The sequence below is a fragment of the Macadamia integrifolia genome, chromosome 3, assembly GCF_013358625.1.
Source record: "Macadamia integrifolia cultivar HAES 741 chromosome 3, SCU_Mint_v3, whole genome shotgun sequence".
In the NCBI taxonomy this organism is placed as follows: Eukaryota; Viridiplantae; Streptophyta; class Magnoliopsida; order Proteales; family Proteaceae; genus Macadamia; species Macadamia integrifolia.
The window spans coordinates 22,819,897-22,837,961 of NC_056559.1; the positions used below are offsets into that span (position 1 = coordinate 22,819,897).

At 41.1% G+C, this 18,065-nt stretch overlaps 1 protein-coding gene across 1 annotated transcript; it reads right to left on the bottom strand.

Annotated features, from left to right (window-relative positions):
• Nucleotides 1-220: 220 nt before the first annotated feature.
• Nucleotides 221-8,706, bottom strand: LOC122073531 (4-coumarate--CoA ligase-like 1). The gene is made up of 6 exons (XM_042638123.1): nucleotides 8,269-8,706; nucleotides 6,749-7,330; nucleotides 6,161-6,359; nucleotides 4,940-5,085; nucleotides 2,982-3,049; nucleotides 221-783 (listed from the first exon to the last, which is right to left on the bottom strand). The coding sequence occupies exons 1-6, from the start codon at nucleotides 8,686-8,688 to the stop codon at nucleotides 552-554; spliced, it is 1,647 nt and encodes a 548-aa protein (XP_042494057.1). The 5' UTR covers nucleotides 8,689-8,706; the 3' UTR covers nucleotides 221-551.
• Between the last annotated feature and the right edge of the window lie 9,359 nt (nucleotides 8,707-18,065).

The following is an 18,065-nucleotide window of genomic DNA, read 5'->3' on the forward strand; positions in this document are numbered from 1 at the left end:
ACATAAGTAATGTTATTAATCATTTTAACTCTTTTCTTTGTGGTGAATAAAATAATATGTTAAAGGAACAAAAACCAACAGCCAAAAGGCATAATACAAGCTAAATTAGCAAGAAACTAAGGGGCACCACAGCATTCTTAGTTAAGGCAAGGGAAAAGAAAATACATAGATCATAAAGTCAAACCAAAGATTAAGTTTTCCATTTCTTGGAGCAAATATAGGACGGGGTAAATCTTATATGATGATTCCATCTAGTATAGACATAATGGCCATCCGAATCATCATTTTAGCTATTCAAATGTGTATAGAAAGAAAAAACAAGAGTATGGTATCTTTAGCTCATATATAAGTTATCTAAGAGAGTTAGAACTAATTCTATTTTGAGTTCTGTAAATTCTAATATTCATTAATTCTTGCTTTCATGGATTTTATTTATTTTGAAATAAAAAAGAAGGTAAATGTTTGTGACAAAGGGTGTGAATTGTGAATATTGAAGCAGCCTGGCCACTTGTAAAGTGAAACTGAAGATGAGTCCTAGGAAAGTGGCTTGTTCAGGGATGTGGCTTATCCATTCTTTTCACCATCTCCTCTCGAAGGAATCTTCTCATGATCTTTCCAGAAGCTGATTTAGGGATTGATTCCACAAACTGCACCACTCTAAGCTTCTTATAGGAAGCTACATTAGAGCCAATATAGTTTATGATGTCTTCTTCGCTATCTTTCGCATTTGGGTTAATCACAACACAAGCGGCTGGAATTTCTCCTGCTTCTTCATCAGGCAATCTGTATTCAATGCGTTGAAAAAATGTTAAAAAAAAAGAGAGGCAAAATGTTTGGTATGTATAGGCTTACGCACGAAACAATTGGATGGAGACAATTGTTCCTTTGAAATATCAAAATTACCCCCGATTGGACAAATCATGCATAGAAACCCTTCCCCATTTTGGCAAAAATTTTTGTGCACGGTTGTGCATGATGCACGGTTATTCACACAACTGCTGAATGGGGGATGAGAGTCTACACTATATCCCTTTAGCATCATCCGACGGTTGAGTGCATAGTTCTGTACCATACACGACCGTGCATAAAACTTCTCCCGTTTTATTTTTGATATTTTTGCATGAATTAAATTTCATTTTGAATGGGAAGAGGTTACCCTATATTGGTCTAATGGAACATATATTACACAATTTCCATCGTTTTTCTCAATAATCTAAATTCATCCAATTAGTGAGTTTTTAATCATTTCTGCTCATTTGATTTTGGAACATAGAGTGAGTTCACATAAGGCAAAATTGGCATATGATCAGGGAAAGATGGTCAACATGTAAATCGGCCTTCCTTCTAGTTCTAATTTTTCCACCCACCTTGCTAGCGTAGCAAGAACAATCCTTTTCTATTTTCATCCAAGTAAGAAATCCAATAATAGCCCACTTATCAAGGTAGCGGAGATGGCAACGAACCTTAGTCTTAGGAAACGTGTAGTTTTAATTTCGACTCCTCTTATTTCCTTAGGACCATTCACTCAGGGCCTCTTCACTTTTTTTGATAAAAGTTGAATGATTCTTATTCAATTATGGTATAACCCGGTATATGCGGTTGTGGGGTCAGTATGGATCAATGGGACTAGTCAGACCGAAGGCCTGGATACCAATCGCTAGTAAAAAAGAAGACTGAAATCAGATTGGCAATGGATCGGGTATATTGTCTCTATCCTCACTACTTCAATCCTTTGGCACTTTTGATTTGAACGTTTAGGGAAAATGATGTTAACATTGTTGCAGTAGTTCATGTATTCTTGCATTCTCTCTCTTCTTTGACCATTTGAACCCCTTCTATATGAATCATGAGGCTCTTGCTCCTATACGCACATTCATCCCATATCATCCTAAATTTCATTATTAAATTTGGGTAAAAGGCTGGGCATACTGCTGGTATATCATAAGCTAGCACCTACTCTCTCTCTCTCTCTCTCTGAAATGACTCACTTGCCCTTCTTGTATGATGTCTGTCCATTGCCCCCATTGATGCCCCCCGCTAGCTTGTTTCATGCAAGTGTTGTGCCTATTCTGCTCCCTTAAATTGTACATTACTTTGCAACCAAATTTCTTACATTTGAAAACTAAAATTATGTCAAAAAAAAAAAAAGTAAAATAAAAATTAGGTAGAAGGTTTTATCGCTTTCATATAGATTTGTGCATGGTTCACGGTTGTACTTGAAACCCTTCAGTAGATATCTCCTTAAAATACCAAAACCCACACCCTTCATTTACGAAGCTTCCAATTTTCAAAGGCAATTGTATGCAAAGCCCTTTTCTTAAGAAGTATAATAACTCTTACGAGCGTTAAACGGTTCAGTTCTGTTGTAGACGGTTTGATTTGGTTCGATGCAAGATTTTTTATGTAAAACCAAAATCGAATCATTTAATAAATAGTTTCATATATTAAAACCAGTCAATTTAAAATTAATAAACATTTTCATATATTAAAAGCGAAACCATTTATAAATGGTTTCGGTTTAACAGTTTTGAACGGTTTTCTTATATGTTTTTTTTTTTTTAATAGTTGTTTAATGTAAACTTAATATTGAATGACTTAAACTTACTGTGTATATGTTAGTCGGTTTGATGATTTATTTAAACGATTTAACAACAGTTTAAACTTTAAAACAAAAACTGAATCATGGTTTCAATTGAACTAATGCTTTATCTGGCTATAAATAGAAGGGGAGGGAAAAAAACTAGGATTTTAACAAAAAAATGTGATTCAGTAAAGAATCTATTTAATGAATATTTTAATTAAAAAAGATAAAATTTTTCATTTTCAAAATTAATTTCATTTCCCTTCATTTCCCAATAATCGTCAACCAGATGGAATCTTAGTCCAATCTAACATCCAACAATGAACCTTATCTCAACTTGTTAGCAATCCTAAATTGATAGGAGTTTCAATTCCACTACTGAAACAAAAACCATACTTACGGGACGACGGCAGCATCATTGATGGAAGGGTGTGAAAGAAGGATAGCTTCTAACTCGGCTGGAGCGACCTATAAGCAAAGTCAAACAAATTTAAGGGAAGTGAGGGGAAAAAAAAACTTGAAAACTTGAAAAATGAAAAGCACTTATAAAGGAGTACTTGTTAAAGGAAAACAAAATAAATATCACAAGTGTTATTGATAAAAAGACAACTATGTTTGCATGGGCTATTGCTTTTATTGTTCAAAACCAATGTCACTTATGTCAAGCAAATTATGTTTTCATAGGAAAAAATGGTGAGGCTGAGGCTCTAGGCCTCATTGAGAGAATGGCACGGGCAAGGACCAACAACTGGATGGTGGACGAGGTGTGGAGTGATGCAGATGAAATCAGACTGCTATTTGAAAAACAATATAATAAACTGTTAAGTTTATGGCCAAGAACATTAATTATTGTTAATGCTTCAATCTTAAAACCAATTGGCTTTAAGATGAAAACTTTAACATGGTATCAGAGCGGGTATGTTGGGCCTCCATCGATGATGGGCTCCTTGCTCGACCCACGAAGACAGAGCCATAAGAGGCCTGCACGTAAGGGGGAGTATTGAGATAGTCCCACATCGACTGTAGATGATTCAATTATCTTGTATAGGAGCCACAAAAGGCCACCCCACTTCAAGCCAATTGGTTTTAAGATGGAAGCTTTAACAATTATGATATGTTGTGAGATGGATAACCATCATATTATTCCTAACTTTTGTAGTATTAATAGTCATAGACTTTTAGGAAGACTAAAAACTATAGCCTACGAAACTCTCTATAGTAGGAAGCCCGTATGCAGGGCTGATATGGCTTGTGATGTAAATATCGCTTAGTAATGGCAAATTTCTCTTTTGGCAGATTAAAAAAAAAAAGAGATTTTCACGAGTTATGGTAAAAGAAGATTTTTCTCACTGATGAAATTAATAAGGGTGTGATGGGTGTCATTATAGGGATAAGGGAAACTGGGGTCTTTAACTAGTAGAGGGAAAATAATAATGATAGATTGATAGATGAATTCTTCTCTTTGAGAAGGAAAACTTTCTCCTACAATCCAAGATCAATATTTGGCATTCATTCATCTTTTCACTTCTTCTTAATAGCTTTATTTTCACAAAGTCTTTTTTTTTTTTTTGAAGGTAAAGGGGTTTTACTTGCCCATGGTTAGCATGAATTGTGTTGAGCCTACAAGCGCTCGCGCGCGCACAGAGAGAGAGAGAGAGAGAGAGAGAGAGAGAGAGAGAGAATATGCAATAATTGATAACTCTCTCTCCCCTTCCTAGCTGATTAGCTAGCAATGGTTGGTCTCAGTAGAAATAAATAAGATGATTGGCCCACCTACAAACTCAAAGCAAATGCATCAAAAGAGAGAGAGAGGGACCCATCCGTGGGTTGCCTAGATGGTTAGGGTGAATTGGGGATTGTGTGGATAGGCGTATGGTCCTAAGTTTGATTCTCTATCTGTGCATTTATGATTTAAGTAGAGATCGGAGCAGTGATGGGTTGTTGCGTTAATCTCCCCGAAATTTAGTCGAGGTGCTCCATAAATTGGCCCACCGTGGTAAAATAAGAGAGAGAGAGAGAGAGAATGCAATAATTAATAACTCTCTCTCCTTCTTAGCTGATTTTCTAGCAATTTTAGGAATAAATAAAGATGATTGGCCCACCCACAAACTCAAAGCAAACGCATCAAAGAAACGAAAGAAGGCTTCAGTTGTGTAACAGTTTGAAGGCTTCAACCTAACACCAGTCTACAGGCCCTAAGGTAGTAAGGTCCAACCTGGGATGATGATGGTCAGACTAATCAATCTGGACCAACTTCTAAGGCGCCAGTCTCTCCAAAACTGGACAATTAACCTTCCCCCACCCCTTCTCCTTCTTAGAGTTAATGTCAAATTAAGAGTTAAGAACAGCCTTACACACCTGGAAACCCTTGTACTTGATCAGCTCCTTGATGCGGTCCACAATAAAGATATCTCCATCATCGTCAATGTACCCGATGTCGCCGGTGTGAAGCCACTTGTTGGCATCAATTGTCCGATCTGTGTCTTCCTTGTTTTTATAGTAACCTGTAAAGTTAGTTGTTCTAATGAAGATTAGAGCTAGACTACCAACAACTCTGCTACCAGATTTTCATCGTCGTGAAACATACTAATAAGATCGGCAACCGTTGACCACCGGCCAAAAACTAACATTGGCAATTGAGTATAGAACATTCTCGTATGCCCTGTGATGGACACATAGATTCCACTAAATCTAGAAACCTATGCTACTGAGTGAGAGATTCGATAGAGTCCATACGTCCATCACATAGGGAGTACAAAAACGTTTTTGTATGAAAACCTGATCAAGACTCATTGGTAACTCTATGAAAATTTCTTCTCCATAGATTAGTTAATATATATGTATATGTATTCTCCATAGATTTTTTTTTTCTTCTAGTAACTTTTTTTGGTATACTAGTAGTACCCATTTCACACTTGCGTACTGGAGGTTTTTCAAACCTTTTTAGAAGATGAAAGGCAGGAAGAGAACGAGAAGAATAAATGAAATTTATCAGACTACTCAAAAAATTTTCTCCATGCACTTTTGTTTAATCAAATCTGTTAAAGAAAGGTGCATGTTTATTATGAATAATTTGATTAGATAAAAGATTGAGTAGCTAATGTGGTAAACTGACACCTTTTCTTTTCGTCAATCAAATTAAAATTTTCAAAAAATAAAAAATAAAAATATAAAGAACATTTAGAATTTAATATTCCAAATTGGGAACATCTGGCTCGCAAGCCCATCAAGAGATACCACCTTTCCTAGTACTGGAAACCTGTTTGTTTATATTCCATAGTGATGGAAAGGGTTCCTATTTGGAATGGTTCAACCACCTGAGTATGGGCAAATGGAAGGTTCGATCAGCTGATTTCTAAGTTCAGGGCTCGGATCCCTGCTGGTTGCCGGTTCAACCAATGCATCAGGTCAAGAATGGATTCGCACACGTAATATACATGTGATGATCCAACACACGTCCTTTTATTTTCATATATAATCATTTCCACCTTATAAATGACAGAAAGTGAGACAGATTGTTTCCGTCAGGTCAGGTTTTACGAATGGTAACATATCACATTTTTAATGTCCCTGTGTTACCTTGCATTACACATTGGCTTCGTACACAAACTTCACCGGGTGTGTTCTTGGGGAGAGATTGGCCGTTGTTAGGATCAATGAACTTGATCTCCAAATTGGGAAGGATGAACCCAACTGAGTTTCTCTTTGCTATGCCATGCCCTTTGCTTGGATCCCCATGTGTAAGTGTAATGCAGCTGTGCTCGGTCAACCCATAGGCCTAGTAGATGAAAGAAGTAACGTTGACACATTTTTTTTCTCTTGGATAAATGAAAATATATCAAAATATATATATATATATATATATATCACAACACGTAAGTCAAAACGGCCAACCAATGGCAAGGCCATAACTAACCACAGAAGAGGCATTAAATCGATTTGAATGTGGATCAGTTCCCGTACCAGAATCATTCTCGTAGGGCTGATCTACACAGATGAAATCTACCATAGAGTTGGTTGTTGGGTTGATTATATTTGTGAAGATCAGCCTTGTACAAGAATGGTTCTCATGCGGAGAATTAATCCGCTCTCGATTTGATTTTTTATATTATTATGAATTCCAAGTAGACAAATTGACGTAAAATAATGAGTTTGGTTCGTTAGTACCTCTTGAACTTGGACCCCAGGGAACTTTTTCTCAAATGCGGCGAGAAGCTCTGGTGCTAAGGGAGCTGCTGCTGTCATGACGGCCCTGAGCTTGAGTTGCCTAAGATCAAATTCATCTACGACCGGATTCTTAACCAATTCCAACATGATTGGTGGCACAATGGGAGCAAAGGTTACCTCATGAACAACCAACACATTCAAAAATGTCCGAAGCTCAAACCTACCCATCACCACTACTTTTCCCTTGTTCCTTAGTGTAGCACAACAGATACCAGTGATTCCATATATGTGGAAAAATGGCATTAGGCCTAGTGTGGTAACTTGGCCTATCATATCAGAACCTACACTGAAGAGTGTGGAACAGAGATTGGCCACCAGATTCCGGTGGGTAAGCATGACACCCTTTGATGTTCCTGTGGTGCCTGAGGAGAATGGAAGTGCACATAAATCATTCTGGTTGATAGTATCATCTGCATTGTCGATGCCGGCACGATCTGCTGCTTCGAGTAATTCATCCCAGTAGATGGCACTGGAAACTCTTTCTTCACCCACCACTATGACAGGCAATCCCAGACAACTCACCTGTTGGAGTTCTTAACACGGCAATAACATTAATTATGTTTGTTAATGTGAAGAACAAACATTAACAACCAGCACATCAGTATACTCAGCAGGAAGCTTCATTACTAGCTTTTCAACCTCGATAGCCAAACTTCCCATACAATAACTTTGGTAAACACGGTTGACAAAAGGTTAACCAAAAGGTTTAAAGAATCTGTAGGCCTTCCTCACCTATTAGATCTCACGAAATAATCTGTGATTACAATGGGCTAGTTGGATAGTTTTCACCATAGGAGATCTTCTAGGTGGTATTAGGACGCCCGGTCTATATTATTAAGCAGGAAATGGCCTAGGGCTAGGGCTGGCCGGGCCGGGCCTGGCCTGGTCTGTCCTTTTGAGAGAGATCAAAACCAAAAATAGTATGTGACTTGGGATTTTTTTTTCCAAGAAATTAGAAAGGATTTATTATTTTTTGTTGAAGAGAAAGAGAATCTATAAATAAGAGGGAGAGATGGTATAGATTTTTAAAGTGGGTTACCAAAGGGTAGCTCTTGTAAGAACCAATACTTCACAATCAAGAGATCATGAGTTCAAGTGGTCTACCTATAAAACAAATTGACTTAACCAAATAGTCGAATGACTTAAAAACCTTATGCCCTGTAACGTGGGCCTGGGCTACAATATCTCTGTCTGACCTTAGCCGGGCCTGTGACGAGCCTTGTGGACCTTGGTCTGGGCTTTAGTTTTCAAGAACCCAACCCCATCCAACCATGTTGTGCCTCACAGTTCTCAGGAGGTCATGAGTTCGACTCTCCCATCCTTACCAAATGCTTTATGGGACCCATTTTATTTCATCTCTCTAACAACCGGTCGAGGTGGGACTGGATTCGATGGATTTACCCTTTTTTACCCTTCTTACTGAATTGTATCAATATAGAAATGATGAATAATACTATCACCTTCTCATACAAGGGTCCAACTGTAATGATCAGCTCAGCATCAGCAGCTTCTGCCTGCTTCCGTATCTCCGATATATGGGCTGACGGATTAGCACCGGAGAACACGCCGCCAGCTGCCATTATCCCTAGAGCGACAATGGCATACTCCGCCATGTTTGGGAGAACAACCACCACCACCCGTCCCTTCCTCAGTCCGAGAGACCTCAATGCCTTGGCAAACCTTCTCGTGTCTTGGATAACCTGACCATATTTATACTCCTTCCCACTTACAGCCTCCACAAATGCTACTTTTTCTGCATACAGTTCAGCTTCATGGAGAACAAACTCGGGCAGTGTCATGTTATCTGGCACTGGAACTGCTGGATATTGGCTCTGGAAAATATGTTCTTTTCCTTTCATGGTTTCTAGCGGATGGGCCATTGTTGCTATGATCAGGAAATGGTTGGAGATTAGGGTGGAGTAGGGAGGGTGACTTAAAGGACAATAGAGACTCTGATCATGGGTTATGCATGTGTGGGATCGGTGAGTTTTAGGTGAGACTAATGTGGACTTTGACAGTTGGAGATCAGTTAGGTCATGTTACATTACCTGCTTCCTCACTATGACAGTTCTATTGGGTTTTCGAGCTTTAGGTGCGATAGAATACGGTTTTGAGTTTGTAATTTCATGTATAATTTTGCTTCCGTTCTGGCATGGGATGGTTTAAAATGAAAATAAATAAATAAATGTTCAAAAATGATTAATGGCTTTGACATACATAGAACTAGCTAAGACCACATGACAGACCATAGACCGGTCTCACATTGAGTGAAAAACTTAATTGGAGCAAAAACCTGAGTCAACTCGAGCCAGAGTTGTATTGACTCAGAGCCGATGTTGGATGCATTCTGGCCGATGCTATTTTTACATAGGCCGACGTCGGTCAAATGCCAACTATGTCGGCCAACGAGAAAAAAGTGCTGGGTTTTGCAATTTTGTAGGGATTATGTCAATTTTTGTCAAATCTTGATCCAATCTTGTACCTTTACACCCAAAATACATGCCTAGATACACACTATGACCTCAGGAAACCTAGACTCTAGAAAACGCATGTGACAAATATATTAATTGCCCACACCATTTGGGAATATACACTTCCCATAAAATAGATCCAAATCTCTGTAGGGATTTTTTCAAAAAACCCTTCTTCAAAGTTTTATAGTAGATTATAATCTAGCTACTATACAATGTTTACATTTTTTTTTTTCAATTTTATTTACTATTTATTTAGGATTTATTTCTTTTTTGCCCAGTGCAAAGCCTGAGATTTCCCTTCGATGGAATCTCATATTGCAGGTCTGCTAAAGGAATTTTACTGAGGTTTTTTTTATAAAACTTTTCTTTTTAAAACTTGTTTATCTATATGCCTTATATTTAACTTGATTTTTTTGGATTTATTTTAATTTTCTACCTACTATTTTTCTCGTTGCTATCACCTTGTTTTTAGCATATTTGTACATTGTTCCTTTCAAATTTATGTACCCACTGATTTAACCCCATGTTCAATTTCGCATGTGCCATGTCTCGATGAGATGAATGCCAGGGCTAGCTTCGTCTTTATTTTCCACTCCTACGCATGTTTGCTTTACTTCAGTATACAAACCATGTAAAGCAGCTGAATATGGGTATATGGATTTGAACATTCAATATTACATTTTCATCCATGATTTTATTTCAATGCATGTGACTGTAATGTTTGTATTTACTCAAACTTAGATGGCCCAATCGATAAATTGTGCATCTGACCTAGGGTAGAATTTCAATTTTTACTGTCAGACCGAGGTGTCTAATCCTTTCTCTGAACTGCAATCTACCACGAACCCGAACCCATGGTTAGATAACTCGGATGGAGCCACCCTTTCAGTTTCATTTTCAATTATCAATGGGTCATAGACCCTAATCAGGTGGCAACTCCCATTCAATAGAGAGATTGATGGTTCCCCCATTAATGGCCTAGTTCCTCACAATGGCGACTTGACTGGGGACATAGTTAAACTTCATACCAAACTTATTTAGGTCATACACGGGTGATTTGTTTGCAAATTAATTGTCTGAGCCTTGTATGCAAAGAACATATTTGCTAGTGTTTTATTGTAACTAACAAACATCATGTATTACACTTTCACACACTTGCACTACACTATGCATCACTGCCCACTTGAGAAGTAGCTATAGGACCAAGATGAAGGTTCATGGGCCCCATGGTGAACTCACAACCCCCCAGTCCAGTACCTTCAGGTATATTAAAGGGACATTAATGTACCGTTTGAACAACGACATGTAGACACCCAATTTGGTCACCCTCCTCCGGCTATGATGAATTATGGATCTTGGATGTGACTTCTTATTTCCGATTGACAGAGATGATAATTGATTGAGGTAATCCAACCCAGCAACATCCCATACTCACCCAAAGTCCTGAAAATCCTATGCAAAAGAAAGGAGGGTCCAATTATGACATTTCATGTACGAAGTAATTTCGTCCTAGGTGATCATACAGATGCATAGTACTCGAAATTACGATTCTAATGATATATGGAATTTTAAAATTGGACGGTCGGATCTCCCTCAATCGCTCCTGTAAAATTACACCTAGTTGCGCACATCATGGCCTGCCTCGCGCATGCCTGCCAGCCCCCTTGCACATGCCTTCCATCCACCCCGTGCCCACCATGCCAGCCCACCATGCCAGCCCCCCATGCACGCCAGCCCTCGCACGTTCCTGTCAGTGCTGTGTGCCCCCGCCTATATGCCTTGCGCATCTGCCAGTGCTGCACGCACTCGCCCGCATGCCTCGCATGCCCACTAACCCTCACATGGGTCTACTAGTATCGTGTGCTCTCGCCTGCATGCCTCGTGCATTTTCCAGTCCTTGTCCACGCCTGCCAGTGCCGCACCCCCCGCCTGTCTGCCTCGCGCGTGCCTGCTAGTGTTGCACCCCTGCCTACATGCCTTACACGCCTACCAGCCCTAGCACGCGCCTGCTAGCCCGTCGCGGTCCCCTGTCAGTACCCTGCGTGTGCCCTTCCTTCCCTATGCGCCCTGTGCCGCGCGCCCCTGCCAACACCCCACAATTGCCCTACCTGACCATGCACCCTATGCCGCGCACCGCTACTAGCCCCCCCGCGCACCCTGCCTGCCCCGTGCACCCATGCATGCCCTGTGCACCCCTGCCCAGCCTCGTGCCACCATCAATGGCCGAAATATGCGTTCCAATGATTAGATTGGTGAAGGGATTTTCTCTTCACCTGCTTGTGCACTCTATATTGTCCCGCTAGCATACCCTACACCACTACCTCCCATTGGCCCAAAAATGCATCTTTTTACCCCATTGGCCCAGAAATTTGTTTTTTCCCTATTGGCCAAAGGAAATTACCTTTCACTCGATTGGTTTAGAAAAGTCACTTTTCACCCCATTGGTTGGGGAAATTCCTCTTTCCTCCCCATTGGTTAAAAAATTCTTTAAATACACCCCTCCCTTTGGTTTTTCACACCACAAACACTCAAGCCTCCTAGGAGCATCCATAGTAAAGAACCTCTACTCTCTCTCCTCCCTTGAGGTTTTTCAAGTCTTCGGAGAGATCTTCTTATGATCCGAAGTGTTCTTCGGGCCTTTGAAATTCTTCAATATTTTATCTTCTTTGAGTGAGATTTTTTGTATAGAAAATTTTTTCCCTTAGTCACCCACCCCATCTTGAGGTTCTTCAAGTCTTAGGATAGATCTTCCTAAGATCCAAACTGTTCTTTGGGCCTTCTAAGTTCTTCAACCATTTAGGTTTCAACCTATCCCCAGCGGAAGCTCTGCCAGAGTGCCACCCCAATCAAAATCCAGAAGTAGCCCATCCCTAGTGAAAGCTCTGCCTAATTGATACCATAGTCAAAACCCAAAAGTAACCGTTCCTAGTTGGCACTCTGTCCAAATATTCCATAGTCAACATCTCTCGAAAAAGAAAGTTGGAGGTCAAAACCATCTTCCCCTAAGCCAGGAGAATCCAAAAGACAGTTCGTGCAGGCACTAATTGGGGTTCCACCCCTCTTGACTCGAAACAGGGGTCAAGCTCAGGTACAATTTCTCACCCAAATTAGCGTAATGTAGACTTTATATTGACCTTGTTTTAGTTTACATAATCATTTAAATTCAGTTAATGTATATAAGTGTGATAATTTATCCATGCATACGGAATATGAATAATCATGAAAAATGTTCATTCTTAAGCATCTAGTAGGAAGACCGGTTGAATTGGGCAGATTGGGTGCGTAACACCTTCCCAATTCTATAACCTGACATGTGCCCTAAATCTCTGGACCAGATGTGAGGGTAAATCCAGAGATGAGATCTCTCTTCCCCCTTTTTGGTGGGGAGGGGGAAAAGAACTCGCCTACAATCCATCCTCTCTCTCCTCTTTCTCTTTCATGAGGGAGGGATGTGTCATGTGTTCTTACCCACGGGCCCCGCATTGCCTTATCATCACCTGGAGATACATGGAGGCCTATTTCACAGGAGTGTAAAATTCATCATTCGAAATGGGGATTTGATGATGGTCTAATACGGGGATCGGGATCATGCAAAAGGGTTTGGAGTCACCACCTAAGGTTATGGCCTAAGACCCGGGGATGGACCCAATTCTGAGAAAAGCGCCCAAGAATTGGTTTGGTCCAGAGATTTAGGGTAAGTGTCAGGTTGTAGATTTGGGAAGGTGTTAGGCACCTAATCTACCTGGTTCAACCGATCTTCCTACTAGATGCTTCAGAACCATCATTTTCCATAATTATTCATATTCCGCGTGCATGGCTAAGTTTTCACACATATATACATTGACTGAACTGAAATAACTATGTACACTAGAACAAAGCTAATATAAAGTCTACATTGTGCTAATTCTGGTGACAAATTATACCTAAACTTGACCCCTATTTCAGGTAAAGAGGGGTGGACCCCTGATTAGCACTGGCACGGACTGTCTTTTGGATTCTTTTGGCTTAGGGGAAGATGGTCTTGACCTTCAACTTCCTTTTCTCGAGAGATGTTGATTGGACAGAGTTGTGACTAGGAATGGTTTCTTTCGGATTTTTACTGCGGTATTGATTCGATAGAGCTTTCGCTAGGGATGGGCTACTTTCGAGTTTTGGCTGCAGTGGCACTCCAACAGAGCTTCCGCTAGGGATAGGCTATAGGAGGGGTAGGCTGAGGTGGCACTCCGGTAAAACTTCCACTGGGGATAGGCTGATCCTAGGGATTGAGGAACTTTGAAGGCCCAAAGAACACTTCAAAGATCTGAAGACTACTTCGGATCTTATGAAGATCTCTCCGAAGATTGGAAGAACCTCAAGAGGGGACGGGAGACTAAGGGGAAATTTATTTTATGTAAAATCTCACTCAAAGAAGGTAAAGGATTGAAGAGTTTCGAAGGCCCGAAGAACACTTCGGATCTTATGAAGATCTCTCCAAAGACTTAAAAAACCTCAAGGGGGGAAAGGGGAGGAGAGAGGGCAGAGCTTCTCCACCAAAGATGCTTTCTTGGAGAATTGGATGTTGTGGTGTTATGTTGTGAAAAACCAAAGGGAGGGGGTATTCCCTTAGCCAATGGGGGAAAAAAGTTATTTTTTTACACCAATAGGATGAAAATATGAGAATTTGGACCAATGGGGTGGAAGCTGGTTTTCTTGGACTAATAGGGAAGAGGCAAGTTTTTTTGGGCCAATAAGGTAAAAAGATTTCTTTTTGTGCCAATGGGAGGTTGCAGAGTAGGGTATGCCAGCGGGACAGTGTAAGGTGCACAAGTGGGTGAAGAGAAATCTCTTCACCCACTGGGTCGGCGTAACACATATTCCAGCCATTGACGACAGCACATGCTGCTGGGCAGGGGTGCACGAGGCATGCATGGGTGCATAGGATAGGGTTGGGTGCTCGCAGGGCTAGCAAGCAAGGCGTGGGGCTGGTAGGCAAGGGCGTGCAGGGCTTGAAGGCAGGGGCGAAGGGCTATCATGCATGGTACGTGGCTGGCATGTAGGGTCTCACGGCTGGCAAGCACAGGCGTAAGAGCCTGGAAGGTAGGGGCGCAAGCCTGCCATGTTGGGGCATGCGGCTGGCAGGTATGGGCTCGTGGGACTTGCAGGCGGGGGCACAGGCTGGCAGGCATGGGTGCGTGAGGTGGGCGGGCCAGGGCGTGGGGCTGGCATGCTAGGGCACACAAGGTTGGAAGGCTGGCTAGCCAATGCACGTGGCATGTGAGGGGCTAGTTGGCTGGCCTGCTGGCCAGCTCGCGCGGTATACGTGCACGGCTGGCTAGTTGGATGGCCGTGATGTGTGTAACTAGGTGTAAATTTACAGGAACAATTGCAGGAGATCCGACGGTCCAATTTTGACGTACCATATATCATTGGAATCATAATTTCAAGTACTATCCATCTGTACGATCATCTTGATCGGATTCCTTCGTATATAAAAATTCATAATTGGACCCTCTTTTCTTCTGTATGGGATTTCTAGGGTTTTTGGGTAGGTGGGGGGTGTTTTTGGGTTTCCTTAATCAATTATCATCTCTTTCAATCAGGAGAAAGAAGTCACGTCCAAGATCCACAATTCATTATAGCTGGATGGGGGTGAAAAAATTGGGTGTCTACAGAATGCCCTTCTTTGGCCGAGGCTTGTGCTAATAGCCGAAGGGGAAAGAAAAGAACAACCACATTTTGTCACCCGGAGCATGTACTACCGTCATTTTTCTCATTAATGATGGAGTTGAAAAATTCAGTAGGTAATATCTTTTAGCTACTTTAAAGTTTTAGACTTACCTAGGTTGCCGATTTATAGGAAAGAAATTCGCTACTCTTTCAATCCTGCAAAAAACGTTAGTACTTGATCTTTGTCTTTTCTTATGCTGGGCTTCCATGTTCTAGTCTAGGGGGTTTGGTCTCTAGGCTGGGTCTTTCGACCCAATCTGGGCTATTTGGGACCATCGATTACAAGAAAGAAATTTGCTGCTCTTTCAGTCTTGTAAAAGAAAACATTTGGATTCTTGAATTTTCCTTGGCCGGGCTTCCATGTGCCAGCCTAAGGATTTCATTAATAAGATTGGGCCACTCAGAGCCGACTCAAAGAGATTGGGCCACCTGGGGCTTGGTTAAATGATATTGGGCCACCAGGGGCAAGTTTAATGAAATTGGGCCACTTGGGGCCGATTAAATGAAATTAAGCCACCTGGGGCCAGGTAAATAAAATTGGGCCACCTGGGGCCGGTTCAATGGAATTAGGCATTTTCTTGATTTCTCTTTTGTCCCTTGATTGGGGTTCTTGATTTTGAACTAAGAGATTGAAGTCTTGAATTTTGGCCTTTTATTTGGAATCTTGCGCTTTGCTTTTGATTTTTGATTTTTCTTTTTTAAATTTTTGTGCATAATTTTACTTACCAATGGAATTTTGACTTTTACCTTCCCCTTTTCATGTCGTAAGAATTTTTAATTTGCACCTTGGAATTGGAATCTCAATTTTTTTTTTAAATGAATTTTTTACCCATAAAATGGTCCCCCCTCCTGTTCATTCCCCATTCTGATTTTTTTGAGTTGGGAACGATTTGTGAGCAAGTGACCTCGGGTTTTTGAATTTCCTTGAAGATCCGAAGCTTTTTGCATTTTTTTGGGTTTCTTCAATTTTTTTCGAAGATCTTCAGGTTTCCCTTGAAGTTCTTTATCTTCCTTTTGAAGATCTTCATAGTTCTTGAGGAAGGAGTCATTTGAAGAATTTGACATCTTTTTGGTCTTCTTTGTAAATTGTGGAACTTCTTGAGGTTCTTTGTGATTTTAGAAAATATGGCTGAGAGAAGAAAGAGAAAGACTTGCGGAAAGGTCCAGTTGGATATTTGTAGCAACTCTTCTCAAGAGGATAAGGGCCTTACGGACTGGCACTCTGGACAGACACTTCACAATATTCAGAATCATATCTGCTATGGGGCTCATGGGTAAGTCCTTGCATTTTATTCATTTTTCTTTATTCATTCATTATTATTTTGTTTTCTCTTTTTTGTTTTATTTTTTATTTTCATATTTTATTTTTTTATTTTTTATTTTTTATTCTAGAAACATGATAGGGGAGTACCACCGACCTTGGCCAAATATGGCCATCCAAACACAGCTCAGGATTGGTATAAGATACTCTCTAGTAGAGTGAAGGAGTTGGTTAACTCATCATACCTGAGTCGATTGGCTTCCATAGAGACTAGGACGTTCAGCCCGTCATTGGTAGGGGCCCTGATGGAGCGGTGGTGGCCGAATACTCACTCCTTCCATCTTCCTACTGGTGAGATCACTATCACTCCCCTGTGCTTCTATGCCTTGACAAGCATACCATTTAGGGGGAGGCCATTGACCTTTCTCTTACTTTGACAGCTAGGGAGTTCATGGACTTGATAGGCATAGATATCAAGGGTGCTCAGACATATATCCACCTTGGCGAGATCAATGTTCGTTGGTCGAGGGCCAACCTGGGGGTAAACCCTGGTAAGATGGCAAAGGTGACCCGTTCTTTCCTTCTATTCACTATGGGTCAATGTCTCTTTGGTGACCTTCGAGGCGGGGTAGACATTCGCATAGCTGCCTTCTTCTGGAATATCCGATACGTGGACACCTAGGATAGGGGCGGGGCTGCTTATGCATATTTGTTGTGGTCTATGGATCTATTATCATATAGAGACTAAGGTCTCAAGGGAGCGGGCTACATCCTCCAGGTAATCTCTTGTTCTTATACTCATTTCTTTTCATTTGGTTGCATTTCTTCACTTTGATTTTTCAAAACAGCCCTAGTGCTATGAGCATATGGAGATTATGGCTCCTATACTGAAGGACCCTCAAGCATCGCCCTTTCTCATAGCTGTGAGATGGGGAGATAGACGAGTACGTAGGGGCCGACGCTATCCTCTAGGGACCACTGCCCATGCCCTTTTGAACAGTCTCACAATGGTAAGTCGTGCTTTGTCATTAGATTTTCTTATATTCTGTGCCGTACTTATTTTTTCTTGAATTTGCAAGTCACTTGGAGACCATTCCATCCTCTTACGTTCCCAGATTTTAATGAAGTTACTCGAGCTAGATACTTATCAGAGAACCAAGTTCTATTTAGGGGTATATGGGGCCATGCCTGGTATTTAGGAGAGAGGGTTATACCCCAATGGTCTAATGTTGATACACACTTCTCTCCTTGTCTTCCTCCACCAACCATGCATTATCCGGAGTGAATTCTTGCGGACCAAATCGAGAGACTGGCTGGTGGAATATGGTATGATTCATTCCTTGAGCGGGATAGGGACTACAAGACTTTCCTTGAGGAAGGGACTGTTTGCACCTCTCTTGGTCCTAACTGCCTAGTGGTATGTTACTCTTTCTTGAGTATCAGCTTTAGTCTTTAATTCCTTTTAGCCTTGATCAATGTTCTTTCAGGGGAGAACACGGTGTGTAGACATTTCTACCATTCAATCCCATGTCAGTGCTGCCGGTCCATCCCAAGTCGGACCTTCTACTAGTGCGGGTGGATCTCTTAGGATAGCCACCATTCCCTTCCATGGCCTTCCATGGCTTCTTAGGTTGGTCATATCCCAACACAGTCAATCTTAGCATCCCCTATCTTTTGAGGTGAAGAACAGACATAGATGCTTCTCTTTGGCTGCTTATTCCATATGACTATGTGAGTATCTACTCATCCTTCGTTTGCTTGGCTTTTGACCTCCCTTGGCTGATATGCTCCTTCTCAGGTATCTCCGAAGGTCTAT